Here is a 17,367-nt window from a genome sequence, read left to right as displayed (position 1 = left end):
AGTACACTAATAATCGCTCCCCCCTGCTATGACCCCCTGGTACTGCTGAGGTAATTTGGAGTCACACCGGAGGAGCTGCGCGCCCCTGTCAGTCAGCGTCTGTGTCCACTGCAGAGGGAAAATGGCGCTGGTGAGCTCCTGGATCCTCTCATAGTGATGCCCCGCCCCTTCAATGGAGCACGGTCTTCTTGTTTTTTTAATTCTGGCTGAGGTAATTTTTGTGCTTAAATTGGAGCAGAACAGTTTTAAGGCTGTGTTTGCCAGTCTGGGTACTATATACAGTATACAGAGACGCTGTTGTGTACTGTGTCCGGAGACACATTCCGCCACATTGAGAAGCCATGCATCTCCGTACCCTCGTGCTGCCATAATGGCCTGTGCCTCGCTAACAGGGACGCCGACTCAGTACTCACCACTCTTCATTCTTCTGGCTCTGTTAGGGGTGGCGGCGTGCTGTGGGAATGTACACTCGCCGTGTTGGGGCTTGCGAATAGTTCCCTCAGGAGCTCAGTGTCCTGTCAGCAGGGAACGGGACAATTAACCCTTCAAGAGGTTGGGCCGTTCCCCCCCCCCCCCCTAAGTCCCACGAAGCAGGCAGGCTGGTGCCAACCAGCCCTGCCTGAAAATAACAAACATTTAAAATAAATGCAGAAAACTCTTTAGGAGCTTCCTTCAGCATGACCGGCTCCTCCGGGCACATTTTCTAAACTGATTCTGGTAGGAGGGGCATAGAGGGAGGAGCCAGCCCACACTATCAAATTCTTAGAGTGCCCATGGCTACTAGTGGACCCAGTAGCAGATCTTGCCACGGGCAAGCAGGACTTTTGCCCGGGGCGCCGCCTTCCGGAGGGCGCCGCACCAGGGCAAGATCTGCTGCTGCTGTGTGCCCCCCACTGCCCGCCTGCTGCCACTGGCTGCTGCCCCCCCCCCCCCCGCTGCCGCTGTACGCGTCTAGTTTCCCTTCGTGGAGAGGTCCTTTACTGTGCGGTGCGCGATGATGTCATCGTGCACCGCACAGCAAAGGTCCTCTTTACGAAGGGAACTAGACGCTAAGCTAAGCTTTACGAAGGGAACTAGCGCAGCCTGCGCCTCTCCTGCCCCTCAGTGTCTTCGTTTAATTCAGCGCCACCGGTGAGCCAATCAGAGCTCGCGGATTGGCAGCCAAGGCTGCCGGACCGCGAGCTTTGATTGGCTCATGGATCGGCGCTGAATTGAACAGACACAGCCGCACCCGCCACCCGCCGGACACTGAGGACGCCTCCCCTCACACACAAGACAGCAGCGGTGAGCAGGGGAGCGCATACCTGGCACTGGGGGCATGTATATCTGGCAATGGGGGCATGTATACCTGGCACTGGGGGGCATGTATATCTGGCAATGGGGGCATGTATACCTGGCACTGGGGGCATACCTGGCACTGGGGGCATGTATATCTGGCAATGGGGGCATGTATACCTGGCACTGGGGGCATATCTGGCAAAGGGGGGACATGTGTATCTGGCACTGGGGGCATGTATATCTGGCAATGGGGCATGTATACCTGGCACTGGGGGCATATCTGGCAATGGGGGCATGTATAACTGGCACTGAGGGCATATCTGGCACTGGGGGCATATCTGGCAAAGGGGGGACATGTGTATCTGGCACTGGGGGCAAATCTGGTACTGGGGGGCATATCTGGCAAAAGGGGGACATGTGTATCTGGCACTGGGGACATGTGGCACTGCGGGGACATATGTATCTGGCACTGGGGGCATATGTGGCACTGCGGAAATATGTGTATCTGGCACTGGGGGGCATGTATATCTAGCACTGGGGGCATATCTGGCAATGGGGGGACATGTGTATCTGGCACTGGGGGCATATCTGACACTGAGGGCATATCTGGCACTGGGGGCATATCTGGCAATGGGGGATATCTGGCACTGGGGGCATATCTGGCAATGGGGGGACATGTGTATCTGGCACTGGGGCATATCTGACACTGAGGGCATATCTGGCACTGGGGGGACATGTGTATCTGGCACTGGGGGGACATGTGTATCTGGCACTGGGGGCATATCTGGCACTGGGGGGACTTGTGTATCTGGCACTGGGGGCATTTCTGTATCTGGCACTGGGGGCATATCTGGCACTGTGGGTGCATTTCTGTATCTGGCACTGGGGGGCAATGTATATCTGACACAGTGGGGGCATTTTTGTATCTGGCACTGTGGGAAATGTGTATCTGGCACTGTGAAGCAATGTGTATCTGGCACTCTGGGGGCATTTGTGTATCTGGCACAGTGAAGCAATGTATATCTGGCACTGTGGGGCAATGTATATCTGGCACTGTGGGGCAATGTGTATCTGGCACTGTGAAGCAATGTGTATCTGGCACTGGGGGCATATCTGGCACTGTGAAGCAATGTGTATCTGGCACTGTGGGGCAATGTATATCTGGAACTGTGGGGCAATGTATATCTGGCACTGTGTAGCAATGTGTATCTGGCACTGTGGGGCAATGTATATCTGGCACTGTGGGGCAATGTATATCTGGCACTGTGGGGCAACTTGTATCTGGCACTATTGGGGTCATATGTGTATCTGCCCCTCCCCCCGTATGTGTATCACGCCCCCATTTTCATTGGCCACGCCCCATGTGGTATTTGGCCACACCCATTTTTTACCGCGCGCGCCTTTAGCGCACGCACACAGTACCCGTTAGACATTTTTTCTACTTGCACCACTGGTGTCAGGTGTGCAGTGTGGGCCTCCCTGGACTCAGGAGCCTGTGTACACAACATACGCAGGGTATGTTGTGACCATTATAGATACGCCCATGATTCACATGAGTCTCTGTCCCAGTAGAGGTGAATTTTATAATCTACCACTCAAAAACACTTATATACCAGGGTTCATTTTATCATAAGCATTATTCCTTATTGCTACCCAGAATTGCTTATTACTAGCTGCATCCATAAACCATAAATGATCTCCCATAATAAATTTACAGGGATCCAGGTCATTCTTTATCCAGTACTGCAGCATTTGGAGGTTCTTTAAACTGACTGTACATATTGCTGTAGATGGTACAAGTCAGTTAACTTGTTGACCTTAGTCTTTAACTGGCGCTGGTGTTATGTCCCTGTAACATGATATTCCCCATAGGTTTAGATTATGGTGATAATATCACATAACCAGACTATTCAGTGTCTTCGATATAATAATATCAATGTTGTGACATTAATTTAAACAAAAAGTTGCATTTTGATGGAAGGTGACAAACTGCCATTAAAAAGTTTTGTTATATGTCTGTTTTCTTGTTGAACATAGGGGTCACAGAACACATTGGAGATGCTTTGAAGGAACATGCTTCCCAGTTGTGCCATAAGATCTGTGTTGTCGGAATAACCCCATGGGGAATAATTGATGGTAGACAAGATCTTATCGGAAGAGATGTAATGCAACATTTCTTTTTATCTTTTTCATGTCTTTTAAGATGTTTTCTTCTTATACTTTTAACTTTCACTGTGCTTTGTTTTCTTCAAGGTTGTAGCTCCATACCAAACTCTGATGAACCCACTCAGCAAGTTCCATGTCCTCAATAGCCTCCATACCCACTTCATCTTGGTGGACGACGGCACAGTTGGACGGCACGGAGCAGAAGTTCACATACGAAGAGAGTTAGAAAGTAGAATCTGTCAAAAACAAATACATGCAAGTGAGTAGCTCTGAGATTGTAGTAGGTTTTTAAAGTAGAATGATCCTCTATGGTGAATTTAGAAAAATTATTAGCAGTTACTTATATAGTGCACTCATATTCCAAGGCACTTTACACAGAAAAGTAATTTACATCAGTCCCTGCCCATGTGGAGCTTGCAATCTATATTTCCTACTTAGCACAAACACACACACACACACACACACACACACACACACACACACACACACACACACACACACACGCACACACACACACACACTCACAGACACACTCACAGACACACACACATTGAATTGAACCCAAGACCTCAGCACTGTGAGGCAGTAATAGGAACTACAAATATATTAAACAGGTGCTGATAACCTCATGACAAACAGTGTAGTGATTTTGAATAAATCATTTCTCAAACATTGAATAGAAGAAAAAAGTTTTTTGCACAAAACAATGAGAATGCGCTACTTCAATCTGATGTAGATTTTAATACAATTATATATATATACACATCACATTGATACCGGCCAGTATCATATACACCACTATAAAAACATACACATATAATAAAAGATAATAAGTTGCTCCTCTTATAAAAAGATATGAAATGTATCCATATCTATACTTAATAACTGATGTTAATACTGAGGTAGTCCATGTACTTTAGTTATTAGCCAAGCACTTCATGCATTAATTATTAGATGTAGCAGTCCGTGCCTTCTCACACATGTGAGTATTCAATTTAGTGATGAGCGGGTTCGGTTTCTCTGAAACCGAACCCCCCCCGAACTTCACCCTTTTTACACGGGTCCGAGCCATACTCTGATTCTCCCGCATGGCTCGGTTAACCCGAGCGCGCCCGAACGTCATCATCCCGCTGTCGGATTCTCGCGAGATTCGGATTCTATATAAGCAGCCGCGCGTCGCCGCCATTTTCACTTGTGCATTGGAAATGTTAGGGAGAGGACGTGGCTGGCGTCCTCTCCGTTATTGTTGAACTTGATTGTGCATTATTGCTTAATTGTGGGGATGGCTGGGGAGCAGCTGTATAATATAGGAGGAGTACAGTGCAGAGTTTTGCTGATCAGTGACCACCAGTTATCCGTTCTCTGCCTGAAAAAAACGCTCCATATCTGTGCTCAGTGTGCTGCATATATCTGTGCTCACACTGCTTAATTGTGGGGACTGGGGAGCAGCTGTATTATATAGCAGGAGTACAGTGCAGAGTTTTGCTGACAGTGACCACCAGTATACGTTGTCTGCCTGAAAAACACTCCATATCTGTACTCAGTGTGCTGCTTTATTGTGGGGACTGGGGACCACCAGTATAATATTATATAGGAGGAGTACAGTGCAGAGTTTTGCTGACCAGTGACCACCAGTATATAATATATAGCATTACGGTACAGTAGGCCACTGCTGTACCTACCTCTGTGTCGTCATTAGGTATACTATCCATCTAGATTCTATACCTGTGGTGCATTTCAGTTGTGCAGTTTGCTGACACAGTGACCACCAGTATATATAGCAGTACGGTACGGAAGGCCACTGCTGTACCTACCTCTGTGTCGTCATTAAGTATACTATCCATCTACATTCTATACCTGTGGTGCATTTTAGTTTTGCAGTTTGCTGACACAGTGACCACCAGTATACTATATATAGCAGTACGGTACGGAAGGCCACTGCTGTACCTACCTCTGTGTCGTCATTAAGTATACTATCCATTTACATTCTATACCTGTGGTGCATTTTAGTTTTGCAGTTTGCTGACACACTGACCACCAGTATACTATATATAGCAGTACGGTACGGAAGGCCACTGCTGTACCTACCTCTGTGTCGTCATTAAGTATACTATCCATCTACATTCTATACCTGTGGTGCATTTTAGTTTTGCAGTTTGCTGACACAGTGACCACCAGTAAACTATATATAGCAGTACGGTACGGAAGGCCACTGCTGTACCTACCTCTGTGTCGTCATTAAGTATACTATCCATCTACATTCTATACCTGTGGTGCATTTTAGTTTTGCAGTTTGCTGACACAGTGACCACCAGTATACTATATATAGCAGTATGGTACGGAAGGCCACTGCTGTACCTACCTCTGTGTCGTCATTAAGTATACTATCCATCTACATTCTATACCTGTGGTGCATTTTAGTTTTGCAGTTTGCTGACACAGTGACCACCAGTATACTATATATAGCAGTACGGTACGGAAGGCCACTGCTGTACCTACCTCTGTGTCGTCATTAAGTATACTATCCATCTACATTCTATACCTGTGGTGCATTTTAGTTTTGCAGTTTGCTGACACAGTGACCACCAGTGTACTATATATAGCAGTACGGTACGGAAGGCCACTGCTGTACCTACCTCTGTGTCGTCATTAAGTATACTATCCATCTACATTCTATACCTGTGGTGCATTTTAGTTTTGCAGTTTGCTGACACAGTGACCACCAGTATACTATATATAGCAGTATGGTACGGAAGGCCACTGCTGTACCTACCTCTGTGTCGTCATTAAGTATACTATCCATCTACATTCTATACCTGTGGTGCATTTTAGTTTTGCAGTTTGCTGACACAGTGACCACCAGTATACTATATATAGCAGAACGGTACGGAAGGCCACTGCTGTACCTACCTCTGTGTCGTCATTAAGTATACTATCCATCTACATTCTATACCTGTGGTGCATTTTAGTTTTGCAGTTTGCTGACACAGTGACCACCAGTATACTATTTATAGCAGTACGGTACGGAAGGCTACTGCTGTACCTACCTCTGTGTCGTCATTAAGTATACTATCCATCTAGATTCTATACCTGTGGTGCATTTTAGTTTTGCAGTTTGCTGACATAGTGACCACCAGTATATATAGCAGTACGGTACGGAAGGCCACTGCTCTACCTACCTCTGTGTCGTCAAGTATACTATCCATCCATACCTGTGTGCATTTCAGTTGTGCGCAGTATATATAGTAGTAGGCCATTGCTATTGATACTGGCATATAATTCCACACATTAAAAAATGGAGAACAAAAATGTGGAGGTTAAAATAGGGAAAGATCAAGATCCACTTCCACCTCGTGCTGAAGCTACTGCCACTAGTCATGGCCGAGACGATGAAATGCCATCAACGTCGTCTGCCAAGGCCGATGCATAATGTCATAGTGGAGAGCATGTAAAATCCAAAAAACAAAAGTTCAGTAAAATGACCCAAAAATCAAAATTGAAAGCATCTGATGAGAAGCGTAAACTTGCCAATATGCCATTTACGACACGGAGTGGCAAGGAACGGCTGAGGCCCTGGCCTATGTTCATGGCTAGTGGTTCAGATTCACATGAGGATGGAAGCACTCATCCTCTCGCTAGAAAAATGAAAAGACTTAAGCTGGCAAAAGCACAGCAAAAAAATGTGCGTTCTTCTAAATCACAAATCCCCAAGGAGAGTCCACTTGTGTCGGTTGCGATGCCTGACCTTCCCAACACTGGACGGGAAGAGCTAGCGCCTTCCACCATTTGCACGCCCCCTGCAAGTTGATAAAGCCTAATATTTATCTTATTTAAAACACTCTAAAAGGTTAAAGAACACAGTACGCAATTGGCGCACGAGGTACCGTAAGGGTACGCTCTTAGCGTAGCGGACGCTGTATCGGGAGCGAGCCGCTCGAGCGACACAAACGCTCGCGAGAATACGCTGTTGGTATCGGGCACACTATAGGTGAGCGACTACCGTAATGCTACGCTATCAGCGTAGCGGACGCTCGAGACCACGAGGAGATCACGAGCGGCGCAGACGCTCACAAGATAACAATCAGTAGACCTTGAATGTAACACACAGAAAGGATATTCTTACACTGTAGACCTTGTATTGAAACACTGTAGCTATATAACGCTGCTTAACCTTGTTTACACTAAAGCTGTTTGAGCGATAGAGACGCTCCTATTACCCTCTGCAATATAATGAACACACAATACCGGTCTAAGGGTCTAACGCCTTTTAAGGAAATGAATGAACGTTCAAAAAGAATAATACAATACAAGTTATACACTACCAAAATAACATAGAATATCTAACCAAGTAACTACACATAAAATACAATAAAGATACAATTACTTTTAAAGGGGAAAAGGGGAGAGAGAGAGAGAGAGAAAGTGAGAGAGAACGAGAGAGAATGGCTTATAACAATAAAGACAATATGATTGCAGAGAAACTTACGCACAAAGGGAAACAATCGCATGCGCCTTCTGGATATCCAGCTCCCGATTATCAGCAACGAGAACCGTTGAAGAGAATAGAGAGCTGGCCCAGATCGGCTTGTCCTTTTATACCCTACACAAAATACAGTACAATGGTCCCTATATTCTTATTGTTCATTGGACACAGGAATTCGTCTTCGCATTATAACAAAAGGTCATAGGTTGATTCATACAGGTGGGCTGTGACTATTTCCAACTGCTCAGGTGGGTGGGAAACTAGGTTTCCCGCCGCATGGATAATAAAGTGCAAATACAGTAAATGTTCATAAAGTTCTTATGTCCATAACTATTCGCACGAGCGAGTTATCCGCTTCAAACCAACACCGGAATATTGCTAATTAAATACTCTTCCGATGGATACTAAACACCACTGTATAACCCCTGTCTGACCCTTCGTATCAAACAAAGAGGGATCTCTTTGTCTATGAACATGCTACATTAACTAAACTTTCAGATTCTATCAAAGGGACCATAATCTACAATATACATTATATGGTTAAAATATGTAACGATTGAGTCGCACGCTAGACGCATACAAACTCTACCGTAAATGCGCACACCGTGCGCCTGCGGGTGCACGCAACAGCGAGTATGCGCACGCACGGGAGAGCTCATGCACACGCAGCGGGGACACGCATGAGGTGCAAATATGGCAGTGTGTAGCGTGATATTTTTCTGACTTTGACAGTCCACCCTTTGGCAGTCACCAATAACTGCCACTTTCTAAAACATTTCAAAAAGAGAAAAATATATGTCATGTGTAAATACATTTCTATGATTGGGTAGGGGAGGAAAGGAGAAGGTAGGAAAAGGGTATGACCTAGTGAGATAGCAGAAGCATGTGTGTATGAATCCATGTTTGGGGGGTCATGTATCATCGTGCCGTACGTGTTTTAAATCAAGCTTCGAGGTATTGCGAAGTATACATTTGAATTCCTTCTTATCCCGTATTAAGGGTCTGTGGATGGGCTGTCAAACTTTACCGAGCTCTTTTCGGCTTTTGGTTGCAACAAAATGGGGGAGCACATTTTAGTTGATGATACATGAATGGGGGAATATGTGAGTGCTGATATCTGTACCTGTATTCCCTATCGACTATGTGTGTCATTACCTGAAGGTTGCAGAGATGAAGATAAGAAACAATTATGGTAAATGCAGTGATATTCTATGTGAGGTTAATATACATTTGTTGATTGAAGTCTTGTCTGAAGTCTTGTCTGATGTACATGTTGACTGTAGTCTCTTTGTGCTTTTGCCAATAAACGCAAGCAAAGCTGTATCAATGTCCATAGACTTACAAAAAGTGTTGGGCTAGCGTAAAATTAAAAGTACTAGGGATATGGGGGTCTATGGCATAGTCCATCAGTTGTCTGTGTACAAGGTTGTCAGACTTCTTCTTTAGTCCATCTGTTGTCTGTATACAAGGCTGTCAAAATCCTCTTCCAAGCGGGTCTTTTTACCTTGGAGAAAAACAAAGGAGAAACGGGTGAAAGAAACGGACCGTAGAATCACATTTTCATCGCAACATTGTCTCTATCGTTGGGTCATAAATCAAATCCATTGGAATTATAATGTCCTCACTCCTTAGACTCATCACCTTAGTACTTTGTTTACACTTCGTTAAAGCCTGAACGCATCTAAATATCAAGCCAATCGATATGACAACACCCAAGATACACAAAAGAAATTTCCCTACATCCATTATAACTCCTTGAGCCCATTCTCCTAAACCAGAGAACCAATTTCGCGGGTTCAACCATGACACCCAACCGGTCAGCTCATTACCCACAGTAGCAAGGGTGAGATTGTGTCTCTTGCGAAATTCCCACTTTAACTGGAGAATATCGTCCATCTTTTGGTCTATGACCTCGACCGGGTCCTCGGTGCTATTCGTAATATACGTGCAGAATTTTACGCTGTACTGCGTTGCCAGTGTGACACAATATCCACCTGTTACTGCCGTGAGATAATTAAGAACCATCCTATGCTGAACCAGTTCTGTTTTATAAGCTTGGAGCTCCCTTCCGGTATATTTAAAAGTGTCGTCATACATTTCAGTGATATTGTCTAATAAATTTGCAAGCGCAGATATGTATCTATAATTCAACACTTCTCTGGCGGTGCGAGTGATGTCTAACGCGAGTAGAACCTGAATCCCGGTGGATTCATGGATCAGGTCAGAGGCTGGATGCTCTGCCCTTACTGTCAGTTGCCTTTTAACTACGTGCTCGTAATGAGTGTGAGTATAAGGAGCTTGGGCACCACGGTGAATATCTTTCATTTTGGTATGCGATACAGTCATTTCCTCAGGCAGTACTTTTCCAATATAACATAATCCTTCTGAGTTTGGGGCAAGCTGCTCATACGCCTTTCTCCCGCATATGAAATATGCATCATCGGGGAGAACATATGGGACTGAATATGTCATTACCATGTTACACATTTTCCATGTGAACTCTCCTAACCCTAATTCTCCCATCTGTTTAGTACACCTATCAGTTTGTACGATCTGTGCCCAGTATCCTGGTGATACTTCTCCAGCTCTCATGATCCTACTTCCTAGGGTATACCTATATCGGAAAGATTTTCCACTACCGGCTATGTGGCGTATGAGCTCTGTATCTGTAGGCATTCTATCGGCTCTATATGAAAAGGTCATGGTTTTGTTATTCCATGACACTTCCCAATTTCCCGGCTTTCGGGGATTGGAAATGTTAAAACATATTAGGGATCTATCCACATGATATTGGTGGAGCTTCAAACTAGGAGGACTGGAGATATTAAACCTCCTGTCCACCGGCCTCCCACCACTTAGCTCAAGTACCTCCCCTACCGTTAAAGGGAATGGTACTAATCCTGATTTGCTATGGCCTTGAGGTACTTGAGAGCATACCCAACAATCTGTCTGATTTAACACTTTACCCACTAAGGAGTGATAGTCACTCAATGGGTGCCGGTCCATGTTAATGTTAAAACTGGACTGACATTTCTTGATGCACCCATCCTCTACTACACTGTCACAGAGTCTACAGATACAGTTCTCTTTTCAGCTAACAATCCTTCACAATGTTTACAAATAACATGGCTGCTAGATCGTTTCCGGTACTCGCCTTTGCTTGGTGATTGTGCTGCTATTGGAAATTTACACCTTCGTCTCAGTCATCAGAGAAACCCATTCTGGATCCTTTCTCGACCTCACTGGTACTCTCACCGAAACAGACTGCTCTGGTCAACATCAGGGTCAACATGAAAACACGGATCACAGTCTCTTGAGGCGAGTCCATCTTACAGGAGGAGAAAAGGAGAAATTTGTAATGGGGGTACAGAAAAACAGTTTGAGGGGGAGAGAAACTTGTTACGATAATTAGTTCTCTAGTCTTGTTGTTCTTCTTGTTCTGCTGTCATCTCAAAGGTGCTGTCTCTCAGTCTTCCAACCGAACACTCCGGTGATACAATATTTCTTCCAAACCAGCGATCTTTCTGTAAGGAGAATAAATCTTGCATTACCATTTGTCCAACTAATGTGTGACATACCATCTGTAACGTTATGAGAACATGAGAAAGAAGAGAGAGAGAAAAAAACAACAACGAGAGAGAGAGAACCGTTCATATATATATGCATCACATAAATCAACAATAAACAGAAAAAAACATTTTTCAAACATTTTTCAGGAGAGAAAAAAAAAACATTGTCAGATCTGCCGTTCATCATCAGGCTGTCATATCTACATGTCCAATGGTATCCTTGCGCAGTCCCTCCCACCAGCACCTCCATACTCCACCCTTTGTATCTGGCCAGGATACATTGATGCGGGTAGGTCATGCTGGGGTTTGGTAGACTTCTGCAAGGACCAAGTAGCTATGCAATGTTTGAGTCCTGCCGATGACTGTCAGAGATGGGGAAAAAGAAATCATTTCACAGATACATTACAAATTTTACCCGGTCATTCCTGTGTCCTCAAGGAATGACCTCCCAACTTGTTAACAATAACCTCAGGCTTACCATCAGTCCTAATGATCACCTTTCCTGACTACATATCATGGGTGTGGGCCAAAATTCTTCCTATCTGATCCCTGATTATAATTTGATGTGTCATAACTTTGCTCGTGTTCTTGTCTGGGGGGTCTGACTTTATGTGAGCTGTTACAGTTACTGGCATAATGCCCTTCTCTTTTACAAAGATAACAAACCCTGGGCTTCCTCCAAGTGTCAGTGACCTGAGGTCTTGGTTGATTTGATGCTTCCTCAAACGCTCGGATGCTCATCACCATCAACCGTTTTCCCTGTACTTCCCTGCTTCCTTGGATATCATGGTTATGTTGTTGTCTAGGGGGTTTATATGAATTTGGTCTACTTCTTGATCTACAATCTCTTGCAAAATGACCTTCTTTATGACAATTGTAACAGACTTCCACATTTGAATTTCTCGCAGGGGTTTGGGGCTTATGCTGGAGTGGTCTTGTGGTTAGGGCCTGTATACTTACGGCCATTAACTTATCACTTTGTGACTCCCGGTGTCTGGTGATATTCCGATCATGATCAATAGCGGCCTCTCTTAATGCGGCCACCGAGATATTTCTCCAGTTTGGGTTGGTGGTCTGTACCCTTGTTCTCAATACCTCCTTTAAACCATTCATTAACACAGATACTGCTACTTCTCTATGATTTACATTTGTCTTGATGTCCGTGATCCCAGTGTTTCTAGCCATTACTTGCAGTGCTCGATTAAAATAATTGGAAATACTTTCCCCTTCGTTTTGTCTTATGGAGAAAATTTCATTCCACTTGACAATGGCAGGGAAATATACTCCCAACTGTCGGTTGATCCGCTTAATACACTCCTGATTGTGTTCCTCCGTACAAGGTACCTCCGTGTCTAATTGACAATCAGCAATAAATTTCGCAGGGTCAACACTGTAGGGGAAAAATGCCCTCAGCACTGTCCGCCAATCTTTGTTGGTGGGTTCTGTTGAGTTTCCTAGTTCTTTAATGAACCTTTGACATGCGACTAGATTTTTCCTAGGATCAGGAAATTCAGACATAATTGCTCTCAATTCCATCCGGGACCAGGGACGGCGCATTGCACTGTCCTTGACGGGAATGCTTCCCTGATCGTCAGTCTTCCCATTGGGGACTGTGATCACCCTGACAGGACTAAATTCAATTACATCACCTTGTGTTGGTCTTACAATATGAGGTACATTTGTTTGTGCGTGATATATAACACCGTACGTACCTGTGGACACGACCTCACCTGACCCTCCGTTAGGGGGTTTGATTACTGCCTTTACCGATTTGGTCGCGTCCACCTGGATGTCTTGTAGGATGGCTTCTGGAAGAGGTACCGACATCGTGCTGGGCTTACTTTCTTTCTTGTAGTCCTGAGGGAAGTTTAACATGGAGTGCGACTTGCACAGGTTAACATTTGTAATTTTTACACTTTCATTTTCATAAACATTATTACATTTGTTACTTTCATTCTTAATACAGTTACTAAGTGCATTTTTATCGTACAACATTGCGCCATTCTCTGCAACCATAATCCTCTCCATTGCCATGTCTCTCTTCCCAAGATGAGAGTCAGATATGTAAGTTAAGTTTCTTTGTATTTCACTTTCCTTTTGCCATAACTTTAAACAATCATAATGTTCGATCCGTCTCTTTGTTGATTTAATGAGACATATCCTTCTCCTAAGATTTTGTAACACATCTGGGCTAAAGCTACCTACCCGGGGAAACTTCTCCTCGTCATGCACAGTTATTCTTTCCCATTCATCACATAAAACCTCTGTGTGTGAACCGTATTTTTCACACATTACATACCTTGCCGACCCGATTGGTCGGTTCACTAAATCAACCCGAACCAAGGTTGATCGCCCCCTACCTGAACAACTGGCCCCCATACTTGCAGGTGTTGCTTTCTTCAGCGAACCCTTACAAAAACCAAGATGTCCGGGGCAGGCCGGCGGCGAAGTTTACCGAGTACTCCACTCACTCCTCGCCCACGTTGGCCAGTACTGCAATCACTGATTCAGAGCTGCTGTACCCAACTTAGGGCCCCTATGAACCTTTACTTACTGGGGCGTGTTGGACCTACCAGTCCCCAGCAAGTATCGGTTGTTGGATAGTTCCCGAGTGACCAGCGAACCTCCCTTAAAATAAAAAAAATTACACAAATCACGTTAGAGTGTACAAATAGCGTTTATGACCCCTTTCGTACGCAAATGGTACTGGTCAGGTTACTAACTAATGCACACAATTACGTGCGGTACAATCGTTCTGCACATAAGCAACTAATCTTATGTGCGGAGCGACCAGTGGAATCGAAAATTTCGGCTGCAAATTCCTTCAGCCAGAGCTTCAATGGCCTATATGGGTTCCGCACCAACCCTTCCTGGTGTTGTGCTACTTCTCTATAGCGGACTTCTTAGTCTGCTGTACCTAGACCTCCTGGTCTGTTCCGGACCTCCTGGTCTTGTGCTACAGTAGACCTCCTGGTCTGCTATACTCTAATGCTCAAATTTATGTTTAACAAGGGATGCCTCCCCAGCCACCATGCACGTCACTTACATGTATGTACCTCACGAGAACTCGACTTCTTGTGGTTCAACCCAAAAATTGTAAAAACTTATATATGCAAACACTCACCACATGTACACTTTAATTTTTATTTCTGCGCAGAAATTCCTTTCATTCAGTAAATAGTCTAGACCAGATAAGTCGCAAATTGGAGAAGGATCTATTAGCTTAAAATTTTGGACACTAAAATTGACTTGCGCTATTTATCGCGTTGCCTCCTTTTCGCCTGTTAAAAATAATACTACCATGTGTTTTGAATTATGTGGGCGTACCCGGACGCTCCGCTGCGTAATATACGCTACGTGCGTCGGCCTTTGTGTTGCGTACACTAGTCTCACCCTTTTGTTAGAGACACGTGTATGCCAGCCAGATATGTCCACAGAAATACAATTAACACGTTTATCAATGTAGATGATCTTTAATTGTATTCATCTACCGAGCACCACACAGGTCTCTCAAAGCTGTGTGCGTGCTTTACAAATTACCCCTTAATGTATTACTTTTACTCTTTAACTACTAATAGCAACAAATCTTTCCTAGCACGTTATCAATTGTGAAATGGCAAACAAGAGAGTGATATGTGAAAATACACGAATTAAAAGAAATGCAGATGTATGCGTGCGTGCGTACGCAAGACAGAACAGAAAAAAAAACAGTTTTAAAAGACACTAGCGTATTGTTCTTACCTCCGGTTCCGGATTCCTTCAGCACCCTTTACTAAGCGAAGCAGACGCTTATCTTGGTCAGCACTATGAGGAATATTACCTCCCGCCCTTTGCTGACCGATAATGTCTGCTGAAATTACCTAGTGCAGATATGTGAAGGACGGACGAGCCGCCAATTGATAAAGCCTAATATTTATCTTATTTAAAACACTGTAAAAGGTTAAAGAACACAGTACGCAATTGGCGCACGAGGTACCGTAAGGGTACGCTCTTAGCGTAGCGGACGCTGTATCGGGAGCGAGCCGCTCGAGCGACACAAACGCTCGCGAGAATACGCTGTTGGTATCGGGCACACTATAGGTGAGCGACTACCGTAATGCTACGCTATCAGCGTAGCGGACGCTCGAGACCACGAGGAGATCACGAGCGGCGCAGACGCTCACAAGATAACAATCAGTAGACCTTGAATGTAACACACAGAAAGGATATTCTTACACTGTAGACCTTGTATTGAAACACTGTAGCTATATAACGCTGCTTAACCTTGTTTACACTAAAGCTGTTTGAGCGATAGAGACGCTCCTATTACCCTCTGCAATATAATGAACACACAATACCGGTCTAAGGGTCTAACGCCTTTTAAGGAAATGAATGAACGTTCAAAAAGAATAATACAATACAAGTTATACACTACCAAAATAACATAGAATATCTAACCAAGTAACTACACATAAAATACAATAAAGATACAATTACTTTTAAAGGGGAAAAGGGGAGAGAGAGAGAGAGAGAGAAAGTGAGAGAGAACGAGAGAGAATGGCTTATAACAATAAAGACAATATGATTGCAGAGAAACTTACGCACAAAGGGAAACAATCGCATGCGCCTTCTGGATATCCAGCTCCCGATTATCAGCAATGAGAACCGTTGAAGAGAATAGAGAGCTGGCCCAGATCGGCTTGTCCTTTTATACCCTACACAAAATACAGTACAATGGTCCCTATATTCTTATTGTTCATTGGACACAGGAATTCGTCTTCGCATTATAACAAAAGGTCATAGGTTGATTCATACAGGTGGGCTGTGACTATTTCCAACTGCTCAGGTGGGTGGGAAACTAGGTTTCCCGCCGCATGGATAATAAAGTGCAAATACAGTAAATGTTCATAAACTTCTTATGTCCATAACTATTCGCACGAGCGAGTTATCCGCTTCAAACCAACACCGGAATATTGCTAATTAAATACTCTTCCGATGGATACTAAACACCACTGTATAACCCCTGTCTGACCCTTCGTATCAAACAAAGAGGGATCTCTTTGTCTATGAACATGCTACATTAACTAAACTTTCAGATTCTATCAAAGGGACCATAATCTACAATATACATTATATGGTTAAAATATGTAACGATTGAGTCGCACGCTAGACGCATACAAACTCTACCGTAAATGCGCACACCGTGCGCCTGCGGGTGCACGCAACAGCGAGTATGCGCACGCACGGGAGAGCTCATGCACACGCAGCGGGGACACGCATGAGGTGCAAATATGGCAGTGTGTAGCGTGATATTTTTCTGACTTTGACAAAGTGCTGGAAGGAGCACCCGCAGTCCAGTTCCTGATAGTCAAATTGAAGATGTCACTGTTGAAGTACACCAGGATGAGGATATGGGTGTTGCTGGCGCTGGGGAGGAAATTGACAAGGAGGATTCTGATGGTGAGGTGGTTTGTTTAAGTCAGGCACCCGGGGAGACACCTGTTGTCCGTGGGACGAATATGGCCATTGACATGCCTGGTCAAAATACAAAAAAAATCAGCTCTTCGGTGTGGAATTATTTCAACACAAATGCGGACAACAGGTGTCAAGCCGTGTGTTGCCTTTGTCAAGCTGTAATAAGTAGGGGTAAGGACGTTAACCACCTCGGAACATCCTCCCTTATACGTCACCTGCAGCGCATTCATCATAAGTCAGTGACAAGTTCAAAAACTTTGGGTGACAGCGGAAGCAGTCCACTGACCACTAAATCCCTTCCTCATGTAACCAAGCTCCTGCAAACCACACCACCAACTCCCTCAGTGTCAATTTCCTCCTTACCCAGGAAAGCCAATAGTCCTGCAGGCCATGTCACTGGCAAGTCTGACGAGTCCT

The 17,367-nt window shown here is 44.6% G+C and overlaps 1 protein-coding gene and 1 long non-coding RNA gene across 3 annotated transcripts in view; one reads left to right on the top strand and one right to left on the bottom strand.

Annotated features, from left to right (window-relative positions):
- The window catches only part of LOC134932005 (transient receptor potential cation channel subfamily M member 7-like), a 359,306-nt gene that overhangs the window by 60,605 nt on the left and 281,334 nt on the right, over positions 1-17,367 (top strand). For both annotated transcript variants that reach the window (XM_063925995.1, XM_063925996.1), the window contains exons 2-3: positions 3,316-3,440; positions 3,532-3,703. In XM_063925995.1, coding sequence (XP_063782065.1) covers positions 3,316-3,440; positions 3,532-3,703 — 297 coding nt within the window. The remainder of the gene's footprint in view (positions 1-3,315; positions 3,441-3,531; positions 3,704-17,367) is intronic.
- Positions 3,188-17,367, bottom strand: part of LOC134932007 (uncharacterized) — a 72,290-nt gene continuing 58,110 nt past the window's right edge. The window contains exon 2 of the long non-coding RNA XR_010179220.1: positions 3,188-3,680. This is a non-coding gene — a long non-coding RNA (uncharacterized LOC134932007). The remainder of the gene's footprint in view (positions 3,681-17,367) is intronic.

The sequence above is a fragment of the Pseudophryne corroboree genome, chromosome 6, assembly GCF_028390025.1.
Source record: "Pseudophryne corroboree isolate aPseCor3 chromosome 6, aPseCor3.hap2, whole genome shotgun sequence".
NCBI classification, from domain to species: domain Eukaryota; kingdom Metazoa; phylum Chordata; class Amphibia; order Anura; family Myobatrachidae; genus Pseudophryne; species Pseudophryne corroboree.
This window is presented reverse-complemented; position numbering and strand designations above follow the sequence as displayed.